Here is a 27,634-nt window from a genome sequence, read left to right on the forward strand (position 1 = left end):
ATCTGACATGCTGTAAAATTCTAGTGTTCTATGATGTATAATCAAGACAGGCTACATGTACAGCTTTCTCTAGACAAATAGGGAAATGACCCCAATACCCTGGATAGCACTGTGCTCAGCGAGACACCTGGTGATGCTGCATGAGGACAAAAATAAAGATAAAAAATGCTGCTCAGAATGATACATTTGAACACTCACACATCATTTAGTTAAAGGACAAAATGAAACTTGCCCGAGTTCAGCCTGGGGCTCCACGGACCCACCTAGTCACATCTCTCCATCTCCATTCTGCCCTGCCATACCTGCCATCTTCTCCCTCAGACCCTGGGGACATGCCAGCCAGCAATGCTGTTTTTGTTACATAAAGGAGCAGGACCGGAGGGTTTTGGTTGAGGGGTTACGGGGTTGGGAGATGGTAGCACGTTGTCACTCTTCCTGTTTTTAGCACTGTTTTCAGGATCTTCCCTCATTATATTCCTAAAAGCTGGCTTGTCTGAGCTTTGTGGGAGAACTTGCAATCTAAGCCCCGTTTCCTCACAAACTACGTTGCTCAGAAATGAAAATAGGTAACTGCCTCTCTTAAAAGTTTAGGTTGAGAAGGCCCGTGGGCATCTTTCAGCATCAGAGAGATTGTATCCTCCTACAATCATGGAGATGGCTGGGAAGAGGGCCTAGGATTGGGCCTGGGATGGGATGGAAACTTTCTACTCTGGCACATCACTGTATCATGGACTATAAGCTCTCAGACAGCTCTGTCCAACAGAAATAAATTGCAAGCCATAAATGTGACCCACACATATGATTTTATTTTTTACATAATATAAAATAATGTTATATAAGTTTTACACAATTAAAATTTTTCTAGTGTCATGATAAAAAGTAAAAATATACAGGTGCAATTAATTTTAATATACTGTATTTAACCCCAAATCTCCAAAATATTGTAATTTCAATATGTAATCAATCAATACCTAAATTATTGAGATTCTCAATGTGGTTTTTTTGTACTAAGTCTTTGAAATTTGATATGTAATTCATACTTACAGCACATCTCAGTTTGAACTAGCTTCATTTCAAGTCTTCAATAGCCGCATACAGATAATGGCCACCGAACTGGACAGTGTACTTCTAGAAGGCAGGTCTGACCTGATTTCCTCTGGGGTCCCCTGCATGTACCCGCTGCTCTGCTCTCACCATATATTCAGCCCTTTAAAAACCCCATCTTGCCCTTTAGGGCCCAGAGACAACTTTGTATCTCCTGAGAAGTCCTCCCAGACCAGCCCAGGCCACTGTGCTTCCAGCAGATTTTGCATAATTATTTTAGTCAGCAATCAGGTAGGACCCTGGAGTATCTCTCCCCTTATTGTCTTCAGCAACTATTCCCCATTGTTTTTTGTTATTATTTACTGTTTCATATTTATGGAACAGCTCTCAAGTTGGACTGTAAGATCCTCAAGGGGATGAAAACATTTTAAGTTCTCTACTGTCGCTAGTTCAATACCTGCCACGTGGTACTCAAATATTTGGGGGTTGATACAAGAAATGCTCAGCTCGATTTCCCATATGATGAAGGAGCTAATGAAATAATCTGAATGTGAAAGTTGGCACAGTTCCACAGAGACTTCTATATACTTGTTAATGTTAATAATAACCTAACAGTTACCTAGAACTTACCATGTGCTGGTTCTAAGTGGTTTACGTATGTCAACTCATCTAAGCCTTGTAGAAACCCCAAGACTAGATTCCTTCATCATCTCCATTTTCCAGATGAGGAAAATGAGTCAAAGAGTTTGTATAATTTGCACAAGGTCACACAGATAAGTAGCAGAGCTGGGATTCAAACTCATTCTGGCTCCAGAGTCTAAGCTCTTAATCATCATGATATATTGCCTCTCAACCCAGCACAAACACAAAACATATTTTTTACAACTTGCATATCACTATGTAGCCTAAGAATCAAAGGCTCTTAGCCAGGGCGTTTCCTTATATAAAAAGAATTAAGTTAATTCAGAAAATGTAAACAGAAGCAAACAACAGGAGAGAGATGAAATTCCTTGTCCCAGAGGTTTCTCATAAATCCTCTTAAAACAAAAAGCAGTACACTCTTCCTTTCACAGGGTGTGAAAGGGGAAGGGGAGGGGGGTTTAACTGGCAACAAAGGAGTTGTGAAATTCTGAATGTTCTTTGATGGAGGAACCCCACTTCTAGGGATTTATCCAAAGGAAGTAATGATGGGTGTATGCTAAGACTTAACTATAAGACTGGCCATTACAATATTGCTTACAATAGCAAAAAGTAGAAACAAGCAAAAACAGATTGAAAATTAAAAAAAACATATTCACACAAGGTAAAATGTGCATCTAGTGGTATGCTGAGAAACCAGCTCTTTGAAAAAAACAAAAAAAACCCCTTGATTTGTGGTATCTCATGACATCCCGCCATGGATGATCTCAAGCTACCAATGGTTTAACAATCCACCCTCAAAACCCTAAATATTTAATGATATCAACCTGGCTCCAGCATTTCACTGAATGAACACAGAAAAAGCATCATAGAAGTTGTTCAATATGTTATGTGAAGGAAGTTTATAATACTACTATGTCGTATTTCTGGGAAAAAAAATAGATACATGGGAAAAAAGATTAAAAGGCTTATTCAAAGTGTCACTATGGCTATCTCTAGGTAATGAGATTTTATTTTCATTTATTTGTATTTCCAAATGCTTTCCCAACATTTATATATGATTATTCTAGGAAAAAAATTAATCAAGGCTCTTTCCCAGTTACAATAATTTAAAAATGACCTATTTTCAAAGGTATGTCTTAAAATAATTAAAGAAAGAAAAGAAAAATTCCTAGGCCTGCTCAGTGCCTAAGGAGCGAGAAGACTCCTAACACCACTTAAGAAGAGAAGGATGAGTGGGGGAAACCTATGTCCTTGTTACAGTGCATGCTGATCTTCTGAGTAAGAAATCATACCTCTCTGGTGGGGTAAATCATACATCCCAAGGAAAGGAAAGGTGGAATATAGGGAGTGGAAATGTGTAAACCAGAGGACAAGGATCAGTCTGGTGTAGAATCTGATTCTGGAAAGATCTATTTCTCCACCCAGGGCTCTTCCTCATCCCTCTTCACTAAACTTTTACCCATTATATTAAATCAATACTAACAATGGTCAATCAAGTCTTGTCTGCAGTGAAACACTGTGCAGCCGTTAAAAATGCCTTGGAAATGCCTCTACCTGGGAGGACGTTCAGAAGATTAAGGGAAATCAAGTTATAAAGCACTATGTAAGATATGAACCCATTTATTAAGGGGGGGAAACATATAGAAAAGAACCTATTAAGTAGTTAAGTAGTTGTTTCTAAGTGGTTAGGATTATGCTATAATCCTAAAAGTTATGCTTTTATGGTCTTCTGTTTGCCTAACTTGACTTTTTCTGCAGCGAGCATAGTTAGCTTTAAGAGTAATGAAATAAAAGCAGATAATAAAATCAAAACAAAAGCAAAGGAGTTCATGAAAAATGTAGGGGATTCCTAGCTCACTATTCGCACAAGTGAAAAGTGAGTCTCACAGGGGCCTCCTCCACTTCTCAAAGCAGGAATCCCCAGGGAAGGAGGACATCTTCAGTTATAGAATGCTTTTGCTGGGGCTGGGAGAAGGGGGGAGGTAGGAGGAGGGAGGGGGTCAAGTGGAGAGTAGAAAGAAAAAGAGCAAACAGACAAAAAAAACCAAGCCAACTGGAGGGCTTGTTAAAACACAGACTGCAGGGTCTGAGTCAATGGATCCAAGAATCTGCATTTCTGTCATGTTCCCCAGTGACCATTCTTCAAGAATTTCTGCTCCAAGTAGAGAGAGAAGAGAAAGAGGCACTGCACAGGTGTGGGACTGAGGTTCAAAATTTGCAGAAGTGGAGTGTTTGCCATTCTTTCTAACAGCGAGGCTTGGTTCCCTTTTGGGTGGGGAAAGGTAACATCCCTTTTTCCATGGGAGCAATATGGAGGTTCTAATGACAGGAGGGCAGATAGTGGGAATGTCCTGAGAGCCTGTTACACACCAGGTGCTGCAGGAGAACAAACACGTGCTTTCAACTAATCCTGCCCCATGGAAAGCAAACACCTGGAAACAGAAATGTTTTATGAGGTACTGTTTCAATCTAGTGGTAGAAGGGATTTCCCTTCCTTTCAATTGGACAGTTTCCTCACTGTGGTCACCAGGAAAGCAAGAAGAATGTGGAACAACCTGTTCTGTAACTGTGATCTTTGCTCTTTTACCTGGCTGAAGCCAACCTGGAAGCCTTCTTGCTGTCTCACAGGTGTGACCAGGGCTTCCCCTCCTTCCACGAGGTATAACACAGAAGGTTACTTGTCAACCAGGAAAGATATCCTCCACTAGTCACTGAACAGACCCAGTGGGGGAGCCAAACTACCCATGTCCGCCATCTGCAAGAAATACACAAGATACTGGCCAAACCTCAGAACCGTGGGGGCTGCTGTGGGCAGCAGGTGATGATGTTTATCTAGGCAAAAACAGTCTAAAGAAGACTAGCAAAGAGGTGCCTGGGTGGCTCAGTCGGTTAAGCATCCGACTTCGGCTTAGGCCATGATCTCACAGTTCATGGGTTCGAGCCCCACCTTGGGCTCTGCGCTGACAGCTCGGAGCCTGGAGCCTGTTTCAGATTCTGTCTCCCTCTCTCTCTGCCCCTCCCCCACTCACCCTCTGTCTCTGTCTCTCTCTCTGTCTCAAAAATAAACATTGAAAAAAAGAAGACTAGCAAAGCTTTGCATATGACACATGTGCAAAAAATGTTAGCTGAAGTAAATAGAAAAATGTGTGTCATTAGATTGTTAGCCAAAGTCAAAGGGCAGGAAAGAAGAAGTGATGTGTTTTTATATCAGGTGGGTCCTCAGGATGTGAATTTTAATATTAGTGTAGTTATGCTCCAATTCTTGTACCTTGTGCTCTCGCTCAGAGAAGAACAACTCAGGGATGCTTAGTGTTCTTGCCAGTATCCTTTTTGGAATGTTCTTCCATGTAACACACAGAGATTGTAACACTAGGAGAGTTATGTGTTTCTTTTTAAAATTGGTTTAATAGAAGGAAGGAGGAGATCCCTATCATACTTCCACATCACAAACTTTCTTTCCCACAGCGATGATGCCACAGAATTGAGGCACAGCTGACAGTGGTTTGAACCAAGAGTGTGAAATTGCTTAGGAACGTAGACTTATAGTATTACCACCCAGAGGACTCACAAATATTTAGGTGGGAGTCCCATCGGGATAGGGTCTATGTCTAGCAATGAAATTACTGTTATCATTAGTAGCTACCTTTTTAAAACCACTTTATATGCCTGGTGTTATGCTAAGCCCTTTACATACATTTTCTTAACTCATCCTCACAACACCCAAATGGGGCCAGCACCATTATTATTCCCATCCATTCTCCCCCAGTACCTAGTGCAGGGTTGGCAGGCAGTCAGCACATAAACATCTGTCAAATGAATTGAAACGCTGTGTGTTACATAAAAACCAGAGGCACTCAAAGATAGAATGATAGGAATGCATTTCATTGGTTCATTTCCACCTGAAAGGGTACATTTCAAGAAAAGGGATAAGAAAGGAGAAAAGGGACCTTCTGAAAAAAATTGAACCAGAGGGAAAAACACGAACAGATATTTATCAAGAACATGCACACAAGCTGGTTCAGGTCAGGGATGTGACAGTCTTTGCCTTCTGTGGTCAGGATAGCCCTTCAAATAGCCCTTCCAAGCTGACCAGACAGGTCTAGTTCCAAATGGCTCCAGGCAATGCAGTCATCCCACAGAACTACGGATAATCCACAGTCAACACCTTAGTTCCAGTTTAGGGACTGCCTCTACCCTTCTCAGCTGTCTCGACCTCACCTGTGTCCACAGTATGAGAAGTCCACACCCGTGAAGACAGTAACGGAGTTGAGGAAAGAGCGCAGAAAAAGGGCTCTAGTTCTGACCTGTTAGTAAGTGGCTGTATCTCAGCTTCCTCCTCTATAAAAGATCTATTCAGTGATCTCCAACTTTCCATGATTTAGACCCTTCTGTTCAAGAAGCCCTCCCTCTGGTTTCAGATCCATGCTTTTTGTAGGGCCCTCCTTCAGGAAAAATCTGGGGTTTGGTCTGAAGGAGACGGCAGCCACTCACTCACTGAAAGAGGAGAAGCACTTCAAAGGATAAGGAATATTTTTAGGGCAGAAGAGCACAACGGCGTCAAGATTCTTGAGGGGAATGATCATGAAGTAGAATATCAGTAACCCTTCTCCAGTGTAAGACATGCCTATAGTATGGGGCTCAAAAGTGAACCTCCAATGTTCATTTTTATTTGTTAACTTGAAATTTTTTTTTTAATGTTCATTTATTTTTTGAGAGAGAGAGACAGAGAGAGAGAGAGACAGAGTGTGAGTGGGAAAGGGGCAGAGAGAGAGAGAGACACAGAATCTGAAGCAGGCTCCAGGCTCTGAGCTGTCAGCACAGAGCATGATGTGGGGCTTAAACCCTCAAACCATGAGATCATGACCTGAGCCGAAGTTGGACATTTAACCAGCTGAGCCACCCAGGTGCCCCTTATTTTTTTTAACTTTAAAATAATTTTTCATAAAAACATGGTTACAGAGTCTGAATTTTTGCTTTTTTATCTCATGTTAGGACTTAACCAACTTGTAGCACATGGAACTATGGGGGTGATGCCTACGGCATTATGGGTGATTATGGGACCCACAGCTGTACCAGGGGAGAGATATTTGGCTTCCATTTCCAATTTCCACCTCATCCTACCAAACCCATACACTACCATTTCTACTAGGGACATTACAACTGGCACTAAGTACTGTTATCCAGGTAACCATGGATGTCCTTCTTTCTAGACCTTAGAGAATCAGATAGGGGAAGGGACATAGGAAGGATTTGGGTTGGGGAGAGTAGGTATGTGTGGGAACTCTCCTTACATTAGGAAATCTCCTCAGGAGGCAGAAAACCTGAAAGATACACTGGAAAAACATACATGCTAAATGGTTGATGCAGTTTTCTTTGTGATACAGGCACTTCCTGGAAGATGAAGAAATGAAAGGGTATGTGCATTAAGGTCCCAAGAATTTTGTGCCTTGAGTGGTGAGTTAAATCTGTAATAGTGAATGTTACAAGGACTGCTCTTTGAGGTTACTAGCACCTTTCTAAAGGAACTTGATGTCATGCTTTCACACATTAAATTCAGTTTATAAAATGAGCTATATTAATTTATGGGCCATAGAAAAGGCAGTCACATCAAGTCATAAGGTCCCTGTCTAGTGATTCTGGGAAAAGGTAGGGGAAAAAGAGAGCTAACAGAAGATGATGACGTGGGATGCCCTGTGGAGCCTCATAGCCCTTACCCAGGCCCCATGACGTCAGAGTCAAGCTGGAACCCAACTGCCCACGGGGTGAAAAAGCCATGGGAATGTGATCCCAGCATCTCCCCTGTAAGCTGATTCAGTCTGCTTAAGTCACCACTCCTCTCTCTCTTTACCTCTGAGATAGTTAGACTCCTAAACCTGGCACTTGCAGCATGAATGGGGATACACAATGGCAGGAGGGTTTGAGATGCAAGGACAGTGATACAGTAATAAATATAAATAAATCCTGCACACACTGTGGAGAAGCAGAAGAGGACAGCCATCAGGAAGGGTTTCCAAGAAGGGCACTTTTGTCCACATACTCAAAGTGAATTACAAGTGGACTAGAAAATTAAAGGCTCTAAAACTGGCTTCCACCTAGCAAGGTCAGAAAGAATTTCTAGGCTCCATGATCTAAGAAGTCACAAATTTCAGTCTGCAACGCAGAACTTAGCAACTTCCCGGTGATTTGAATTCCTTTTTGTCTCTGAAACAAGGTGCTTTTTAAAAATTTAAGATAACTGAAGGAGAATCCAGAAGTGACCCACTTCTTCAGGCTTAAAGGAAAGTCTAAATAAATAGCCTTTCAGCAATCCTGAAACTTCTCACAAAGTGTGACATCAATGATTAATCAGCTTTCGGACGCACACATGCTATTATCTCACGTGTGGCTATTTTTCACTTTCAAAAAGGCAGTTATAAATGTATTTGCTGTCTTTCTTCCTTTGCACCTGATGTCTATTTCCAGCCTATCCCGGGTCTTCAGTTTTTCTGCTCTTCAACACCAGTTTCAGGGTAGGGAAGAAAGACCACCTCGCATCAAACCCCTTTACCATACTCATACCCAGTAGAGCCAAAAACCGGAAGAGAAAACAGATAGTTGATTTCCTCACTTTTCCAAGTCAAAAGATAAGCTCAACTAATTTCACTCATGTTTTTCTCAAATACGATATTTAAAAACCACACAGGTATATCACTAAAACCTTGACTCGCCCTTGTGCTAACAAGTATAGCCACTTAGGATCCACCCAGGGAAAGTCCAGGATGCCTCACTTAGCTTTGGGTCGATCAAAAATAACCAGAACATTCCAATTCCTCTTTTCTTCGGACTTTAGAAGGACTTGGCTTAGACTTTCCTCAGCCCTTTGAATTCTGAGTGACTGGCAGCCAGTTGGGAAGGCCCCTTGACTTGGGAACCTTGGTAGTGGTTCCGACCCACTAGCTTCAGAGTGCAGCTACTGGAACAGCAGGAGCCAAGTTCTCTGAGGAGAGAGAGAGGCCAAATAGCCAGCTGCCTTTATTTAAAAGGGAAGCTACCTTTCAATTGTATGAAGTCTGTACAACCAGAGAAACTGGTTCGGCTGAAAAGAGAAGCAACCGTCCCTGGCTGTGCTGCCCTCCACTCCAGTCAGCCTCTCAGATTTCCCTCGGTCCTGCTCCGTGTTGCAACTGGGCGAGCTTTCTCTCACAGCGTTCGGGGCTCTGTTCAGGCTCAGTACAAGACTTATCTTTGCAATCTGCTTCCGAATAGATGCCTCCAGTCTGGGTGGAGACGCAGATCTCTCTTTTCTGTTGGAGCAGACCTAGGGAGCCTCGGGGTAGTGCCCCATACCTCAGATATAACCACCCTGCCACTGAGGCCAGGAGTTCTTTAAAGGGTGGATATCTCAGCTCCCCCTCCCATCTTCCTCATGTCTCCCATCTAGGAAAGAGTAAGGAGTAAAGTGGAAGAAAGTGACGAGGCACCCACTTCTGTTACCCCCCTTTCTCCTTTTATGCTGCTTTCACTGCTTGGGTCTTTGGCTTCCCTCCACCTTCAGCTGAGGGTCAGTGGTGTCCTGGAGCTCTGGCTTGGCTCCTGCAACACCCCCCTTCCCTCTCAGGCCCCCTCTGCCAGCCACAGAGCCTGCAGCCACAGCTTTCCCAGTCCTGCAGGCAGGAGGTGGGCTCCCCGCCCCACCCCTACTTCCTGGGCCTGGGAGCTGGAGGGGAAGCCGGGGCAATACACAAAGCAAAGGGTTGAGAGACCCCAGGAGAATTCCTCTGCAGGGAAGCTGGGGCTCCCACACATCTGGATTCAAGCAGGCAGCTGCAGGAGCTTTAGAAAAGCACTGCCCAAGTTCCCGAATTCTGCCTTTTGACAGGAAATGGGCTCCCAAGAAATCCTGCTTGGAAACCCTTCCCCACGAAAGCAGCCCAGACTGCAGAGCAATCCCACCCACTCAGATTCCCTTTGGTCATTTCCTGCTTCCTCTCCTTTCTAATGTCCCTTTCCTTCAATTCCCAGCCTTGGTTTTGAATGTTTCTGAACTAGGCTTGGATGCTGGTGAGGGTCTCTGGCCCTCGAAGATTCCTTCTCCATCTGAATTCTGGCTTTTAGAGCTGGCTACCACGCAGTTTCAGCCTGTTCTAATTAAATGCAGAGACGGAGAACCTAATGCTGGCATTATGAACCTTAATGACTTGGGAAAAGGTCCTTCAGATTTAATTAGTTTTTGTAGCCTTGTATCAGCTCAGGATGAGGACTGTGTCAGGTCTCTGTTGTATGTGGCATAGATGATGATGAATGAAGTTTATTTATCAGTAACTCAGAGAGAAAGCTGCATCCGGACTTTGTCAGATGAGGATGGCGACGGAGACTGGGGCACTGTAAATTGGGGTGGAGGCAAGAGGTCCAATAGGCGAAATTTAAAAATGGCAAATGTCCAGTGAGAGGCTATATTCTCACTTCTAACCACACAGAAACAAAATCTCTCTTGCTCCAGCCTCCAAGCTGAACTGTTAAAGTGTCAGGGACAGTTTTAGGAACATATGTCAACTCTGTCTAGGAAACGCCCTATTCCTTTTTCAGGTGAGGCTCCACAACTGATAGACTTCTCCGTGAACCTTCTCACCATTTTGCTTTGCAGGCTGATTTTGGGGAAATTAGTTGCTTCCCGCAATCTCCTCAACAACATTAAAATTAGCAGAATAGTTAAATACAGCCCTAATTGGGTACATAGAGAGTTCTTGGTTAATTAATGAGCGAACCTCGGCCCAGAGTTGCACACCCAGCTGGCCTGCGAAAGCCCAGGCAAAGAAAAGCCCGCTCCAGTCCCCAAAGAAAATTGTCACTTGGCAAAAATAGTTCCTAGTGTAGAGACAAGTGTCAAATACATTCCTATAGCTAGGAGTCACTCGTTAATCCTTCCGCTGAGATCCATATGTAAATGAGATGAGGGAAGTGCGACTCGGCCACTACTGGGACGCACAGCCCCAGAGGGCCTCCTCCCCATCCCCCCGCATCCCCCCGCATCCCCCCTCCCCCCCGGCAGGCTGGAGTCCTGACATCCAAAGTCGCTGACAAGTAAGTAACTGAGTTGCCAAACTGCAGCTCTGCCTCCGAGTCCGAACTTCCCCGCGAGCGAGCCCGCTTTCTGCTAGGGAAACTGACGCGACCCCCCCTGGCCGGCCCTCCCATCCCCTCCCTCACGCCCGCCCACCCCACCGCCCCGCGGTCCCGGGTTTTGCTAAAAGAAGGCGAGAACGCCAACAGCTACTCACCTCTGCACGGGAGGCAACAGCAGCACTTGGCAGCAAAGAGCCACCCCCAAGAGGGACCTCGGGTGTAAGCGCGGTCGCCGCCCTTCATGCTGCCGCTCGACCCCAGCGCTCCGGCATGGCCCGGGCCGCCAGCAGAGGGTGGGAGCGCGGCGGGCAGGAAACTTCAGCGCCGCGGCCGCGAGCCAGTTCTCTCCCTCCTCCCGGCCGGCCCGCCCGCCGTCCTCTCCCCGCAGCGCGGCCGCCGCTGTTTCTGGGAGCCACAGCCACCTTGGGGAGGAGGGGCGGGGTGCCGGCCTGGAGGGAGGGCCTAAGGGGGCGGAGTTCCAAAGTCCAGCTGTTGGCCGGAGTCTCCGCCAGCGGCTCTGCTGTGACCCTGGGCGAGCACTGGGGGGGGGGGGGGGGGGGCGGTGGCTTTCTGGGGTATACCCCCGCCTCCGGCACACAACAGGTGTTTCTCCTCTCCTCAGCTTCGGTTTAACATACAACCAAATGAGGCCAAGGAGGTGGGGCAGGAGCAGATTTAGAAGGCTCAAGACCCAATAATGCCTTTTCTCTAACAGATTCACCCTCTCCTTCCCCTCAGCCTGGGAAGGAGGACGTCCCCTCCGCATTGAAAACACCTTCACTTAACCCTCCCCTTTCCCTCCTTTCAATAGTGAATGCTAATAATGATAATAGCGCCGGAATTTTTTCTAGGCTCCGCGCCCCTAATGATGAAACCCAAAATTCAAAGCTGTTTTGTCGCCTGCTAACCGTTTGACTTTAGGCAAGTCCCTTCACTTTTTTGATAATCAAATTCCTCATTTAAAAAATAAAAGGAGAAAAAATTCTTATGTTGCAGGATTGCCAGTAGAATTTTAAAAGGCATGTCCACGCAAATGCCTGTTAGATGTTTAAGAGTCCCATCCCTCCAACCACACCTAATGGGTCCACCATTTCTTTACTTATTTCCCTAAGCTTTTCCATTAAAAATATTTTTCATATTTAAGGACATATATCCCTCACTCGCTCTGCGAAATCCACCTGGATCACATCCACTGGACCTTCCTATGAACCACTGTGTTTATCACTCACGGGTCACCTCTCCCATCCCCTTGTGTCCAGATTTAGGAAAAAGGAATTTCTGGAGACATACAACACTCATAGAGAGGGCCCATTGATCAGAAAAAAGGGAGATCTGTGAGAGGAATCAAAAACAGAAGGTGATCACTCAAGGTAACCAATTCCCACCTGCAAGAAAGACAGCCAGGGGACAAGCCTTTTAGAAGTGACTGGGATCTGGGGCTTCATTTCTCAGTTTGAACCATGTTTAGGTCCAATGTTGCAGCACCTGCCACATGGTTGGAACCCAGTAGATGCTCAGTAAATAACAGCAGCACCACTTAATGAGTAACAGTGGCTACCATGTATTGAGCATTTATTTGTGCCAAGCACTCTCCTCATTGCTTTGTACACATTAACTCATTTATACACACACACACACACACACACACACACACACACACACACACACACACCCCTTAAAAGGAAGGGTCCTCTTTTGTAACTGAGGAAGCTGAATGAACTATGATAAGGCTTTGATGGTTTGGGCCTAAAGAGAAACTCTAAAGAGCTTCACCCCGTAGAAACAGTAGAACCTAGAGTCAGAATCTAACTTCTAGTTTTGCCACTGCCATTTCCTTGATAGCCTCTCCTGGCAAGGGTTATATAAGAATCTCATCGTTGAGCAGGAAATATGCCCCTGGTAATCCACATACAAAACAGAGAAATAAAAGTTCAAATTGCTCATGCAGCCTGCACCCCAGATTCCTGATTCACTGATCATCCTATTGGTCAGTCTCATCTTGCCAGCCTGAATGACTTCAGGATCATAGTTATCCTGGATTCCAGTTCTGACCTGTGGCAACCAACACATACTGTTGTCTAGTTCTCTCTTAAGACAAAACCCACTTTGCTGTCCTTTCCAGTGCAGAGCAGATAATTGGCCAGGACCTCAGCCCTTCTAATAAAGTGAGCTTTATTTGCTTGTGATCCACTGCATGGGGCTATGATACGATAGTCTATATTTGGTCTATCTACCTAATCCACCTCTCTGGATACTTCTGAGGAATTCTGACAGAAATTGAAAGATGTTTCAAAATTGCTTGGTAAACACTTTTTCAGTTAAATCTTCCTTCTGGGCCTTTGTGTTCAGGTTACCTTGATCACTTTTCTGTCATAATCCTTTGCAAGAGGCTGATGACATCATCTTGCAGAAACTGGCTTGAGTTAGATGTTTGTGGGAGACCCAGCCTTTACTTCAGAAATCAGAGCATGAGTAGGCCCTAAAGTAGTCTTAGTCTCCAAGAAAAGAATCCATCAGGCATATTTCTACTGGTCCTTATAACCCAGGATCCATCCTATTATCAACATAAAGATGTAAAACCATTAGGAACACCAACCCATCTTAAGTTGATAAAGTCAACACATCCAATGGAGATTCATTCTGGGGTTAGGCACCAATAACTCAGTAACCAGTAACTGCCAGCCTCAGTACACCAGTGATGTCTACAACCTGACAAGAAAGTCTTGAACACAACTGAGACAGACTGATTGCAGACCTATTCAATAATTCAGCAAGTACTTACTGAATGCCTACTGTGTGCCAGGCTCTGTTCTAGGTAGTGGGTCTACATTGGTGAACAAAACCAATCCCAGCCCTGTGGAGCCAGCTGTTAAGACAGACTCACCAAGAATGTGAAAGAAAAGGGAATCAACATCAGATACCTAAGTTTTTTTTTTTAATTTTTTTTAATGTTTATTTTTTTTAGAGAGAGAGGCAGACTGCAAGCAGAGGGAGGGGCAGAGAGAGAGAGGAAAACACAGAATCAGAAGCAGGCTCCAGGCTCTGAGCTGTCAGCACAGAGCCCAATGTGGGGCTCAACCCCACAAACCATGAGATCATGACCTGAGCTGAAGTTGGTTGCTTAGCCGACTGAGCTACCCAGGAGCCCCTCTGACCAAGTTATGAGTTGAGGGATTTAAGAAAATAGATGCCTGCTTCTTCTAAACTTCATCTATATGTTTTATGGCAATGTCCTCAGGACAATTTAAAGGGGATGGTAGGGAAATGGTTATTAAACACTGGTGCCTATAGAATCATCAGAGAAGCTTTCAAAAATTCTAGGCATTCATGTATGAAAAGCTCACAGCTAACATCATACTCAATGGTGAAAAACTAGAAGCTTTCCCCCTAATATCAAGAACAAGACAAAGATGTCCTCTCTCATCACTTTTATTCAACATAGTACCAGAAATCCTAGCCACAGCAATCAGACAAGAAAAAGAAATAAAAGGTATCCAAATTGGTAAGGAAGAAGTAAAAGTTTCATTATTTGCAGATGACATGATACTATATGTAGAAAACCCTGGAGACTCCACAAAAAAACTGCTAGAACTGACAAATGAATTTGGTAAGGTTGCAGGATACAAAATCAATATACAGATATCTGTTGCATTTCTATACACTAATAATGAAGTAGCAGAGAGAGAATTAAGAAAACAGTGTGATTTAGAATTGTTCCAAAAATACTGAAATACCTAAGAATAAACTTAACCAAAGAGGTAAAAAGGCCTGTGCTCTGAAAACTATAAAACATTAATAAAAGAAATGGAAGATGACACAAACAAATGGAAAGATATTCCATGCTCATGGATTGGGAAAACAAATATTGTTAAAATGTCCAAACTATCCAAAGCAATCCAGATTTAATATAATCCCTATCAAAATACCAATAGCATTTTTCACAGAACTGGAACAAATAATCCTAAAATTTTTAAGGAACCACAAAAGACCATGAATAGCCAAAGCAATCTTGAAAAAGAACAACAACAACAAAAAAACTGGAAGTATCACAACCCCAGATTTTAAGACATACTACAAAGCTGTAGTAATCAAAACAATATGGTAGTGACACAAAAATAGATATATAGATCAGTGGAACAGAATAGAAGCCCAGAAATAAACCTATGACTATATGGTCAATTAATCTTCAACAAAATAGGCAAGAATATACAATGGGAAAAAGACAGTCTCTTCAACAAATGATGAAATGGGAAAACTGGACAGCTACACGCAAAAATAATAAAATTGAACCACTTTCTTACACTATACACAAGAATAAACTCAAAATGGATTAAAGACCTAAATGTGAGACTTGAAACCATGAAAATCCTAGAGGAGAGCATAGGCAATAATTTCTTTGACATTGGCTGTAGCTACATTTTTCTAGATATGTCTCCTGAGGCAAGGGAAGCAAAAGCAAAAATAATCTATTGGGACTACATCAAAATAAAAAGCTTCTGGGGCAGCCGGGTGGTTCAGTCAGTTAAGCCTCTGACTCTCAGTTTTGGCTCAGGTCATGATCTCACCATTTGTGGGACTGAGCCTCACATTGGGCTCTGTGCTGACAATTTGGGGCCTGCTTGGGATTCTTTCTCTCTGCCCTTCCCCTGCTTGCATCCTCTCTCAAAATAAATAAATAAACTTAAAAAAAAAAAGTTTCTGCACAGCAAAGGAAACAATCAATGAAATAAAGACAACCTACTGAATGGGAGAAGATATTTGCAAACAATATAACCAATAAGGGGTCAGTATCCAAAATATATAAAGAACTTCTATAACTCAACATCAAAAACCCCACAAATAATCCAATTAAAAATGGGCGGAAGTCACGAACAAACATTTCTCCAAAGGAGACAGATGCCAACAGACACATGAAAAGATGTTCAAAATCACTTATCATCAAGGAAATGTGAATCAAAAACATAATGAGATATCACTTCACAGCTGTCAGAATGGCTAAAAAGAAAAACACAAGAGGGGCTCCTGGGTGGCTCAGTCAGTTAAGTGTCCAACTCTTGATTTTGGCTCAGGTCATGATCTCACAGTTCATGGGTTCAAGTCCCACATAGGCCTCACTGCTGTCAGTGTGGAGCCTGTTGGGGATTCTCTCTCTCTCTCCTTCTCTTTCTGCCTCTCCCCACTACACTCTTTCTCTTAAAATAGATACATGAACTTAAAAAAAAGAAAAGAAAAACACAAGAAACAACAAGTATTGGAGAAAATGTGGAGAAAAAGGAACCCTGGTGCCTTGCTAGTGGGAATGCAAATTGGTGCAGCCAATGTGGAAATCAGTAAGGAGATTCCTCAAAAAATTAAAAAGTAAAAATACTGAGTAATTCCACCACTAGGTATTTACCCAAAGAATACAAAAACACTAATTCAAAAAAGATATATGCATCCCTATGTTTATAGCGGCATTATTTACAATAGCCAGATTATGGAAGCAGTCCAAGTGTCCATCGATAGATGGATGAATACAGAAGATGTGGTATCTGTGTATAGTGGAATATTACTCGGCCATAAGAAAGAATGAAATCTTGCCATTTGCAACAACATGAATGGATCTAGAGAGTAAAATGCTAAGTGAAATAAGTCAGAGAATGACACCATATGATTTCACTCATGTCGAATTTAAGAAACAAATGAACAAACAGCAAAATGAGGCAAACAAACAAAAAAACCCAGACTCTTAGCTGTAGAGGACAAAGGGATGATTACCAGAAGGGAGGTGGGGGGATGGGTGAAATAGGTGATGGTGATTAAAGAGTTCACTTGCCATGATGAGCACTGGGTGTTGTAATAGAGTGCTGAATCACTATATTGTACACCTGAAACTAATATAATGCTGTATGTTAATTATACTGGAATTAAGATAAAAAAATTCTAGGCATTAGTTTTTTTTGTTTTTGTTGTTTTTAAGTCTCCACAGGTGATTCCAGGGCAGAACAAAATTTAAGAATTGATGCTCTAGGTCTTCCTCCCCCACCCCCTGGAGATTCGGATTGATTTACTCTTTTCACTTTTTTTTTTTTTCCTAAAGAAAGGCAGACGGCCACATGCAGCGCCTCCTTTGGATGTGTCTGGAGTCTCAGAAGATTGCACTATGTTCTTCTACAATGGACTTGACAGCTTCTTTAGAGATTCTAGCAGGGGGGGCACAGCTACTCATATACCCTTGACTGAAGAACAGGTCCTCCTCTATCAGGAAGGTCGTCCACTTCAACCAAGCACTCAGCTGTGGGAGGGATGCATGTGGAATGGTGAGGAAGGAAGGGGACACTGGCCTAGCCAGCCAGAACAGCTGAGAATCAACCCTGGTGATCAATGGGGTGACCGCAGCCAGATCGTCCTCACATCCTCAGATTAATTCACTTTGGGTGCATCTAGGCATCAGTATTTTTTTTTTTAACTATTACTTTAGAGAAAGAGAGCAAGCAGGGTAGAGGGGCAGAGGGAGAGAGAAAGAAAGAGAGAGAGAGAGAGAGAGAGAGAGAGAGAGAGAGAGAGAATCTTAAGCAGGCTCCATGCTCAGCATAGAGCCCAATTCAGAGCTTGATCCCACGACCCTAGGATCATGACCTGAGCCGAAATCAAGAATCAGACACTCAACCTATTGAACCATGCTGGTGCCCCTAAAGTTTTTGGTTTTGTTTTGTTTTTTTTTATTTTGAGAGACAGAGTGAGAGAGCACAAGCAGAGGAGGGCAGAGAGAGACAGAGAGAGAGAGAGAGAGAGGGAGAGAGAGAGAATCCTAAGCAGGCCCCACACTATCAGCATGGAAGCCCAATGAGGGGCTCAAACCCATGAACCTGAGATCATGACCTGAGCCAAAATCAAGAGTTGGACACTTCGGCGACTGAGCCACCCAGGTGCCCCTCGGCATCAGTATTTTTAACAGTTCCCCAGGTGTTCGTAACATGCAGCATAGTTTGAGAACCAGTAATGTAGTAGTTTCCAGACTTGAGTGTGCCTCAGAATTACCTGGAGGGTGAGTTAAAACACGGATGATCTGGCTCCACTCCCAGAGTTTCTGATTCAGTAGGTCTGGAGTGGGGCCTGAGGATCTGCATTTCTACAGGTTCCCAGGGGATGCTGATGTTGGTACAGGGGCCACACTTTGAGAATTAATAGCATAGAGAATTTCCCCCCATGTGTTTGCAACCTGTGCTCCCTTCTTTTTGTAATAGCATCTTGATTTTTCTTAGAGGAAGTAGCCCTCATCCCTTCTCAGACCATGTTTTTGGGTAGAGCTGACATCATTGCCCGTCCACCCTCCACTTCAAGGATGACCCTATGACCTGGGCTTTGCCAGTCAGTCAGTCACAGGGATTGGTTCAAATTTAACACATGACCCAATTTTAGCCAAGGAGCATAAACGGTGAGCACCTAGCAAGAAGTACAAGGAAGGCAGCAATCTCTTCTCACAAGATTTCTAAGTTGGTGGAATATTATTATTTTTTTATTATTTTACTTATGTATTTTATAATATAATTTGTCAAGTTGGTTTCCATACAACACCCAGTGCTCAGACCAACAAGTGTCCTCCTAAGTTGATGGAATATTGACCTAAAGCAGCTGGAGACCATCTGCCCATAACCACATAGGAAGAAGCTGCCTGAGTCAACTTGGAGGAGAGATATAACAGAGCTAGAGACAGAGATAGAGAGGAGAGACAGAGAGAAAGACAGACAGACAAGTTGGGGAGAGGCTTGATGATATTACCTGAATAACTGGATATACTTTTTCCCACAGGCTTGCTGAGCCCTGGACTTTGCACAGCCAGATAAACTCCTTTTTGCAGAAGACAGGTGAACATCTCTAATCTCTGGGTTTTCAAACACCTGTCCATCCACTCCCAAGGTGCAGGCTAAGAATCCCTGAGCTATAGCAATATCTTTAGAGTGTTCTTATTTCCAAACAGATGGCTGAGCCTCATTCTTATTTGGCAGAGTTTATTTGGCAGAGTTTATTTATTCTTATTTGGCAGCCTCTATCGTGAGGCCTCCTCCAAAGTCCATTTTGCACGAATTAGCCTTTCTACCTACCTGTGTGTCTGCTTTATGTCTCGTCTCCACTCTGCCCCCAGTGAACCCCAAAGAATTCCTGCTGGTCTCAACCTGCAGACATACTGGGCCCAGTACACCATAATGGGGGCCTGATACTGGAGACTGAAGGGACTGCCCTCTCCCCCATGTCAGCCACAGGCTGACACTGGACCATGACCTCAGGCATCTGCCTTTTCCACCAACAGACATATGTCCAATTTTCTCCTTTAGGCTTCTTCTCTTCAGATTTACAGGCATAGAGGTTTTCAAATTCATAGCACTTCCCCACATTTCTTAGAGCTCAGCGCAGAGACATAGGGAATAGCAACTGTGCCCCACCTCAGGCCTAGAGACCCCTGTGACAAGTACATGCACAACTTCTAGAAAACATGCCTGAACAGGCTCAGAGAGGGCTGCACCGGGGCTCCGGGTGAATGTGGAAACAGGCCCTGCTTTCCTCCCACCCCCACCCCCAGATAGTCCTGTACCTGCCTTTTCTTCCCCCAGCAGTGACACTTCTAGCACCCATTCCGATGGATTCTGGAACTTCTGGATTCCGATCCAGATTCAGATCGATAGTTTTTTAAAGCTCCGCAGAAGATGTCAGTGTCCAGTCAGGGCTAAGAACCACTGACCTTGGGGCTCAAGGCCACCTACACCCTGGGACTACTTCCTCAACGGCTGATACAGAGTTTAGGGAGCAACGGGACTCAGATGTTTTCACTTTCTCAAACTCTGACAACTGGCATCTTCACTCATTCTTCTGTGGCCTGTTACTTTCTCCAGTTGCTAATTGCAGGTCCCTATCCTCATCTTCCCTCTGTGGACTTCTGACCTGTGAACTGCCTGATTGCTGATGCCAGGGTGGCTCATAATTTTTCCCAAATTACCCATTCCTGGCTTCAGTGGATGACTGTGGCTTAAAACTCTAAGATTCTTACTGTTTATTTAACAAATGGTTGGTTTTTGAACATCTACTGTCTATGAGTCACTTAGCTAAACTGTATACAGGAATTTGGGAAATTTATGAGAAATACAAATTGAATAAGACATGTATCTTGAGCAAATATGAAAAAAAAACAAACAAACAAAAACTGGGTGAGTTCTGGGAGAATCAGTTTGTTTAATTGTTTTGTGGCAGAAAAAGGAAACTGGAGACAGACCAGGACTGACAATAGGTAGAGGTTTTGTCTTTAGGTGAAAAAGAGGAACTGAGATAATCATCATCAGTAACCAGAAACACTTCAGATTAGAGAATGGAGGTGGAAGGTGTGCTTTACTATATTTAATTTGAACACCAGATATATCTTACAAAACTATACAGTGTCTGCATGGGTAACTATTCCCTGGCAATATGTGCTATTTTAATAGTAGTGTCTACAGAAAAGGCATGACTGCCAGCCTTATATGCAGTACCCTCTTCCCCATTTAGTGTGGTCTAACCCCCCCACCTGGTGAAAGCTCCAAGACTCCAGTGATGAAACCATCACTGAGCTCATCTTATACGTGTAAATGGGTTCCTCCGTGCTTGCCCACCTGACACATGTCTGCCTCTTTCTTCTGACTCACTTACACTCAAGAACCTTAAGCCCCAGCATATCCCGTCAATCATCCTCTTTGTTTTCCCAGGAAGGAAGTCTCACCCATCACTCTCCCGTCTGAACCAGGCCCCAGGTGGGGGAGAGGTCTAAGCAGTATTGAGGAAGTCAGTGGCATTTCACTGAGGACCCAGGTGTCTCCCTAGAACAGCCAATGCTTCCTGTTCCATGGGGACAGGGAGGTAGAGCGGCGGGCAGCCAGGCCGGCTTCCTGAAGATCTGTGCTGAGCGGCTCCCTGTGCTCTGGAGCAGACAAGCTATTTATCAAAGTGAAAGATGCCTGATGCTGGAGTTGCTAAAAACAAACCCTTCCAGGTTTTATCTGCATCCAGAAATGCTTACTTGTAAGTAGGTCAAAGTGTTCCTAAAGTAGGGCAGTAACAAGTGCCAGTCTATCGCTGTGGCTGAGTTCCAGTTCAGGAAGGCTCACCATTGCCTTCACAGGACACTTCACGGGACGGCACTGGCACTTCGACGCGGTCCTCCCACCTCCCTGCCCCCGATGCAGGAGCAGCTGCTTGTAGACTCATGGCAGCCATGCAGAGGTTTCTCAGGCATCAAATGCAAAGTGGATTTTGCCTTGATGTAGCTCAGGTCAGTTTATTTATTTTAAAAAGTTGTTTAATGTTTATTTATTTTTGAGAGACAGAGCATCAGCAGGGGAGGGGCAGACAGAAAGGGAGACACAGAATCCAAAGCAGGCTCCAGGCTCTGAGCTGTCAGCACAGAGCCCGACACGGGGCTTGAACTCACAAACTGTGAGACCATGACCTGAGCCTAAGTCAGACACTTAACCGACTGAGCCACCCAGGTGCCCTTCGGGTCAGTTTATTAAAGATTTGAATAATAAGAGGAATGCGGGAGACACGCCCATCCTTATATTTCTGAGTTTTCAACCATTCCAAATAAATGAGATGTACTTGGCCCATGTGTCCCCAGAGAAGACTTCCCAGGAAACAGGAATGCGAAGACTTCTTCGGTCAAAACTCCTAACATCAGAACATTACTCCTTGTTCCCATCCTCGGGCTCCTGCTAAAGCTTAGACCAGTTTCCACTACAGTTTTTAGGGGATGGGGAACATAATGAACCTGGGGCCTACATCTCACCAAGAACCAAGTAGGCCTTGCTCTCTTTTACTCTTTTAAAAGAAAGTGGGGGTTGGGGAGTGGGACTGGATGGCCCCTACATCTCCCTCTTCCTGCAATTGCATCCTTTGAGGGCTCCCAGATTGTTGGTCAATAACCACTGAGACGTTTCTGGCCCATCCCATTGAGGAATGATACACCCACACCCACCCTGACACTCAAGGTCTCGCACTGTCCTCCATCACGCAGGTCGGAGGGCATCTCTACAGTGTGATCCGAATGCCTCCTTCAATGACCCGAGTTAATCACTGAAAGAGAATATGTCACTGGCAGGTGCAAGCCAGGGAATAACTTTAATTTTCAGTTCAATTATTATCAAATATGATCTCAACTCTCTGGGTCGAAGGTAAAAGAAAGAAGACAGGAATAAACCATTATTTGGGGGGAAATCATAGAGCCAGACAGACCTACTGTTAGTAGCTTGTGGAAAGGGCCTGGGATAGGCCAGGAATAGAAACTGAGGGAAAGGGGATACAGACTAGAGACAGTGTGGGGGCCTCTGCAGAACCTGTGGATGAAACTAGAAACAAAACCTTGTCCTTGTGAATAGCCCTGGCATGGATTCAGGCTGGAAAAGCCCTAGAGTCACCGCTACGGGGTTATCAGCATTGGGACAAAGGGCAGGCAGGGAGATGAACATTAATTGACCTCTAGTGAGGTGTACCTAGGTGGGGAAGTCTAATTCAAGGGAAGCAAGTACTGTTGCTCCTTTTTATTGACTTTCAGGATCTTGCCTAAGGTCATGAGCTACTCAGGGGCTAAGCTGGGATTCAGACCCAGGTCTTTCACATCAAGACTTGTAGTCTCTCCACACCTGTCATCATTCACCTTATGGCCTGCTACATATGCTGCAAAGGCTCATGGTAGCCAAGCCATCCATGTTTCATTCTAAACCACCTGAGTACACAACTGTATCACCAACTTTACAGTTTCTTTTATTTACTTATTTATTTTTTAATGTTTTTAATGTTTACTTTTGAGAGAGCCGGAGCATGAGTGGGGAGGGGAAGAGAGCAAGGGAGACAGAGAATCTGAAGCAGGCTCTGCACAGTGTGGGGCTTGAACCCTCGAACCGTGAGATCATGACCTGAGCCAAAGTCAGATGCTCAACTGACTGAGCCACCCAGGTGTCCCTCAACTTTACAGTTAAAACCACTCTTGGCATCTGGCTCGTTCCGTCGGTAGAGACTGCGACTCTTGATTTCGGGGCCGTGGGTTCGAGGCCCAGGTTGGGTGTAGAGATTACTTTTAAAAAATCTAAAATAAAAAAGTACTTTTACTTAATAACACTGCCACCTTTGAGTCTTCCAGCAACTCTGTAAGATAGGTATTTTTTTGTCAGCTTCCCTTTGCATAGATATGGAAACTAAGATAAAGTGACTCTCCCTAATTCTACACCCTGTCCTCTTCCTGGCCTGTCTCCCCGAGAGCCAAACCCTCGCCTGTTTCCTCAAAGATGTGCGAGTACATTTCTGAGAAAAATATGGGATGGTTGCCTTAGGTTATTAAAGATGATTACCCGATATGGAAAGAAAAAACCAGACATCTTTAGAACTGGAGGGGATCCTACAGGTAATTCAGAAAGATAGGGATGAAGGCATGAATGACGGTAGGGAATAACCAGGAAAAAAGACAAGCCAGCAGAGAGCCTCAGAGTGCAATTCAGTTGCCTCTGAGCTGTGCCCAGAGAGCAGGGGACCAGGTCTCCCAAGCATGAGGGGCTTTGGGGCACCTGATGTAAAGCTGGATGGCTGGATATTCCTAAATCCAAGGATGGTGAGGAGGATTTAAAACCACACACATGGGGCGCCTGGGTGGCGCAGTCGGTTAAGCGTCCGACTTCAGCCAGGTCACGATCTCGCGGTCCGTGAGTTCGAGCCCCGCGTCAGGCTCTGGGCTGATGGCTCAGAGCCTGGAGCCTGTTTCCGATTCTGTGTCTCCCTCTCTCTCTCTGCCCCTCCCCCGTTCATGCTCTGTCTCTCTCTGTCCCAAAAATAAATAAACGTTGAAAAAAAATTAAAAAAAAATAATAAATAAAACCACACACATAATCACTGTAAACAAATGAAGGTTGTTGAAGTTAATCCAAGATGTTTTGTGCTGCCCCCACAGATTCAGTAAAAGAGTACAGAAAAGTTACTAGGCTTTTACTAAACTGTACCTTAGGAAAGAAGTGTCTAACATTTTATATGCAAATTAAATTAGTCTGTTCTAGATAAGAATCAGGAGATGGAGCATGAGAGTTAGGACTGGTAGGTTTCAAGTGGGGAACTGGAGGAAGGAGACTAGCAGGAGGGATGGGCAGGAAGCATCTGGGTTTCAGCACTAAGTAAGAGGAATTTCTCACCATTAGAACTGTACTAAAATGCAGTAGGCTTCTTCTAGAAGTAATGAGCTCCCAGTCCTGGGGAGCACTCAAGTAATGCTTGGCTGAGTATCAGAGGCGTGTAGAATGGGGTCCCTATATTAGGGAAAGAGTGAATCAGAGGACCTTTATTGTGCTTTTCAATTCTAAGATTCCGAGAATCCATAAAAGCCTATGTTCTGAAGCGAAATGAAATCTAATCAAGGACTTTTATTCAATTATAAAAAGAAAAAATTTTAATTCTAATTTTTTATAATTCTGAAAAGTGACTAGGACCTCCTTTTAGAATCTCTCCCAATGCATCTCCACCTGTCTTAAAACACACTTTTCTTCAAGAAGTATCAGCACTCAAGTTAGTTACATTTCTCATGCAAATGCACTATTTTTTGGTTTCAGTTAATAAAAACAACCTTGCCATCATTTTTCACTGCAAACATACTATATTCAACTCTGTTACTCTTTTTTCATAAGTTTATTTCTTTATTTTGAGAGAGAGAGGGAGGGGAGGGGCAGAGAGTGAGGGAAAGAGAGGGAATCCCACGAAGGCACCATGCTGTCAGCGCAGGGCCTGATGTGGGGCTCGACCCCACACACCGAACCATGAGATCATGACCTGAGCCAAAACCATGAGTCATATGCTTACCCGCCTGAGCCACCCAGGTGCCCCTAGCTATGTTACTCTTAAATACAATTTTGTGGGCTATAGTATGGAAAACTCTTCCCACTGCCATTCATCCTTCTCCGGGGTATAATTTGGTTCTAGAAGAAAATGAGTTCTGAATTCCAGGGTGGCTCCCTCATAGCAGGTCAGTTACAGACACCCAAACAGAGTAGGAGTGTAGACCAGAGACTATAGTTTTAATATGTCACTTCATACCTGAAGGGAAATGTCTGGTGACAATTATTTTTTAGCTTCCCATGGTGAATCCCCGTGGTAGGCATTATGGAGTCAACTAAAACCTGAAGTAGCTTCTCTTAATGCAGAATTACACTGAAAACTAAGAGAGAGACTTTTAGTGGACTCTCTAGTCCGCAGGCAGAAGGAAGCTTTTAGTCTCTGACAGCAGAGGGGATAGGAAAGGCTCATTTTGGTTCCTGGCAGCAGAAAGTGCAGGAAGTTCCCATCCCTGCAGAAAATCTGTTGGACAGCCTGGACCAGCTCCAGGGTTAGGCCAGCCCCTATCAGGTCCCTAACTGGACCCAGTTCCACCTATGATCCACAGGGCTGGTGAGAGTTTTTCTACTCTAGCCAGGGACACCAAGATCTTTCTAGCGGGCAAAGCACCCACAGGAGAAAATCTGTCTGTTGCTACTACCTCCAGGGAAGGGAGCACATGAGGCCAGAGGCGAAGGGAGAGTGAGAGAGCAGTATGCGTGGCCATCTCTCTCCAAATTCTCATCCAGCTAGATTGGTTGCATAAAGGGGAGCCTTGTCAGATGGAAGCTCAGTGAATTTGAGTACCTGTCACAAATGCCTTCAGACCTGGGAGGGTATAGAGCATACTTAAAGAGTGAGACCTTGGGAAATTGACAGACCTGCCTTCAAATCAAGGTCCTCCACTTGTGAGCTATGTGACTTCAGGCAAGTCACCTAATCTTTCTAAGACTGACCTTCCTTGTCTATAAAGTGAGAAAAGATTATTGTTACTCGTGTTAAAGCACTAACCTAGAAACCTGGCCCATAGGAAGGCTCAATAAATGTCAGGTATTTTTATGACTTGACTACAAACTTAATGTAAGTCAACAGTATCACAGACCTGCTCAGCATCTTCATGCTGCTGGTGAGGTGTGTCTCCAGAGCCCAGGTTTTCTCCACTGTTCTAGACCTGCACACCACAGCCTGGGTAAGCTGTTCCTGAGGGCAGCTGGGTGATGATAGCAGAAATCATCAGGAGACCCTACGGGAGAGCACTCCCTGTGAATAAGCGATGGCCACTTTGGGCCCCTGCCCCTTTCCTCCAGGACATCTGCTCATAGGGCTCACCTCCTGGGCTAGGTTTTGCTAAGCAAAGAGGTGTTTCCTTATAGCTTCTCCAGGCACTCAGCTGGAGCCAGGAAGAAACTGGGTAGGAAAGGAAAAGGGACACAGAAGTCTTACATAGCTGGGTAGAGAAAAGCCTAGATAGGTTTTGGGTCCAAAGGCAGAAGCACCCAGGACCAACGCTTGTGTGTTTGTTTGTTTGTTTTTAACACCATTTTAACCATTTTTAAGTATATAGTTCAGTAGCATTAAGTAACAACACTCCCTTGGTTGTGCAACCATCAGCACCATCCATCTCCAGGACTTTTCTCATCTTGCAAAACTGAAACTCTGTACCCATTAAACACTAACTCCCCATTTCTCCTCTCCTTCCAGCTGCTCATAACCACTATTCTTCTTTCTGTTTCAGTGAATTTGACTCTTCTAGGTACCTCCTATAACTGGAACCATCCAGTATTTGCTCTTTTGTGACTAGTTGAGTTCACACAACATAATGTCTCTAAAGTTTATTCATGTTGTATCATGTGTTGGATTTTCCTTCTTTTTATATATTTTTAATTTTTTTAACATTTATTAATTTTTGAGAGACAGAGAATGACAGAGAGTGAGTGGGGTAAGGGGCAGGGAGAGAGAGAGAGAGAGAGAGACAGAATCTGAAGCAAGCTTCAGGCTCTGAGCTGTCAGCACAGAGCCCAATGTGGGGCTCGAACTCCCAAACCGTGAGACCGTGACCTGAGCTGAAGTCGGACGCTGAACCAACTGAACCATGCAGGTGCTCCCAGAGTTTCCTTCTTTTTAAAGACTGGACAATACTCCATTCAATGTGTATGGAACATTTTATTTACCCATGCATCCACTGATGGACACCAGAATTTCCATCTTTTGACTTTTGTGAATAGTGCTGCTCTGAACATGGGTGCGCAAGTAGCTCCTTGAGTCCTGCTTTTGATACTTTTGGGTGTATGCCTGGATGTGGAATTCCTGGATCATATGGTAATTCTATGTTTAAGCTTTTAAGGGACCCCATACTGTTTTCCATAGCAGTCCACTATTTTACTTTCCCATGAGCAGTGCAGAAGGGTCCAATTTCTCCACATCCTCACCAATGCCTGTTATTTCCTATGCTTTTAAAAAAAATAATAGCCACCCTAATGGATATAAACTGGTATCTCATTGTAGTATTGATTTGCAGATCCCTAATTGTTAGTGATGTTGCCCTGTTGCCCATCTTTTCATCTTATTGGCCATTTGTATACCTTCTATGGAGAAATGTCTATTCGAGTCCTTTGCCTATTTTTAAATCAAATTGTTTTTTGTAGTTGTGTTGTAGGAGTTCTTTATATAACTTGCGTATTAATCCCTCCCAATTCATCTTTAAAATCTCCTATGCCTGATAATTGGGGGTTGCTAAATCCATAAGGCAGTGACTCTCAATGCTCATGGAACAACAGAATTACCAAGGAACCAAAAAAAAAAAAAAAAATACTGATGCCCAGGTAGTTATGAATTAATTGGTCTAGGGTGAGGTGTGAGGCATCAGTAGACTTTAAAAGTCTCCTCTGAGTGGTTCTAAAATGTACCCAGAGTTGAAACTGTTGCTACAAAGTCTTTGTCCCTTGGGAGGTGCTGCCCTCCACCACTTGCTGCTAAGAAAGTGAGAGAGGATAGATTA

The 27,634-nt window shown here is 44.1% G+C and overlaps 1 protein-coding gene across 21 annotated transcripts in view; it reads right to left on the reverse strand.

Moving 5' to 3' along the window:
- The window catches only part of KALRN (kalirin RhoGEF kinase), a 671,367-nt gene that overhangs the window by 109,953 nt on the left and 533,780 nt on the right, over window positions 1–27,634 (reverse strand). For 4 of the 21 annotated variants that reach the window (XM_086675210.1, XM_086675209.1, XM_086675208.1 and 1 more), the window contains exon 1: window positions 10,944–11,238. The exons of 14 other annotated variants lie outside the window; for them this stretch is intronic. In XM_086675210.1, coding sequence (XP_086531336.1) covers window positions 10,944–11,031 — 88 coding nt within the window. In that variant the 5' untranslated portion in view covers window positions 11,032–11,238. Of the gene's footprint in view, window positions 1–10,943; window positions 11,259–27,634 lie in introns of those variants that run through there. 3 more of the 21 variants (XM_086675204.1, XM_086675203.1, XM_086675206.1) reach the window with 2 other exon arrangements.

The sequence above is a fragment of the Puma concolor genome, chromosome C2 (assembly GCF_028749965.1).
Source record: "Puma concolor isolate L17-30 chromosome C2, mPumCon1.1.hap2, whole genome shotgun sequence".
In the NCBI taxonomy this organism is placed as follows: domain Eukaryota; kingdom Metazoa; phylum Chordata; class Mammalia; order Carnivora; family Felidae; genus Puma; species Puma concolor.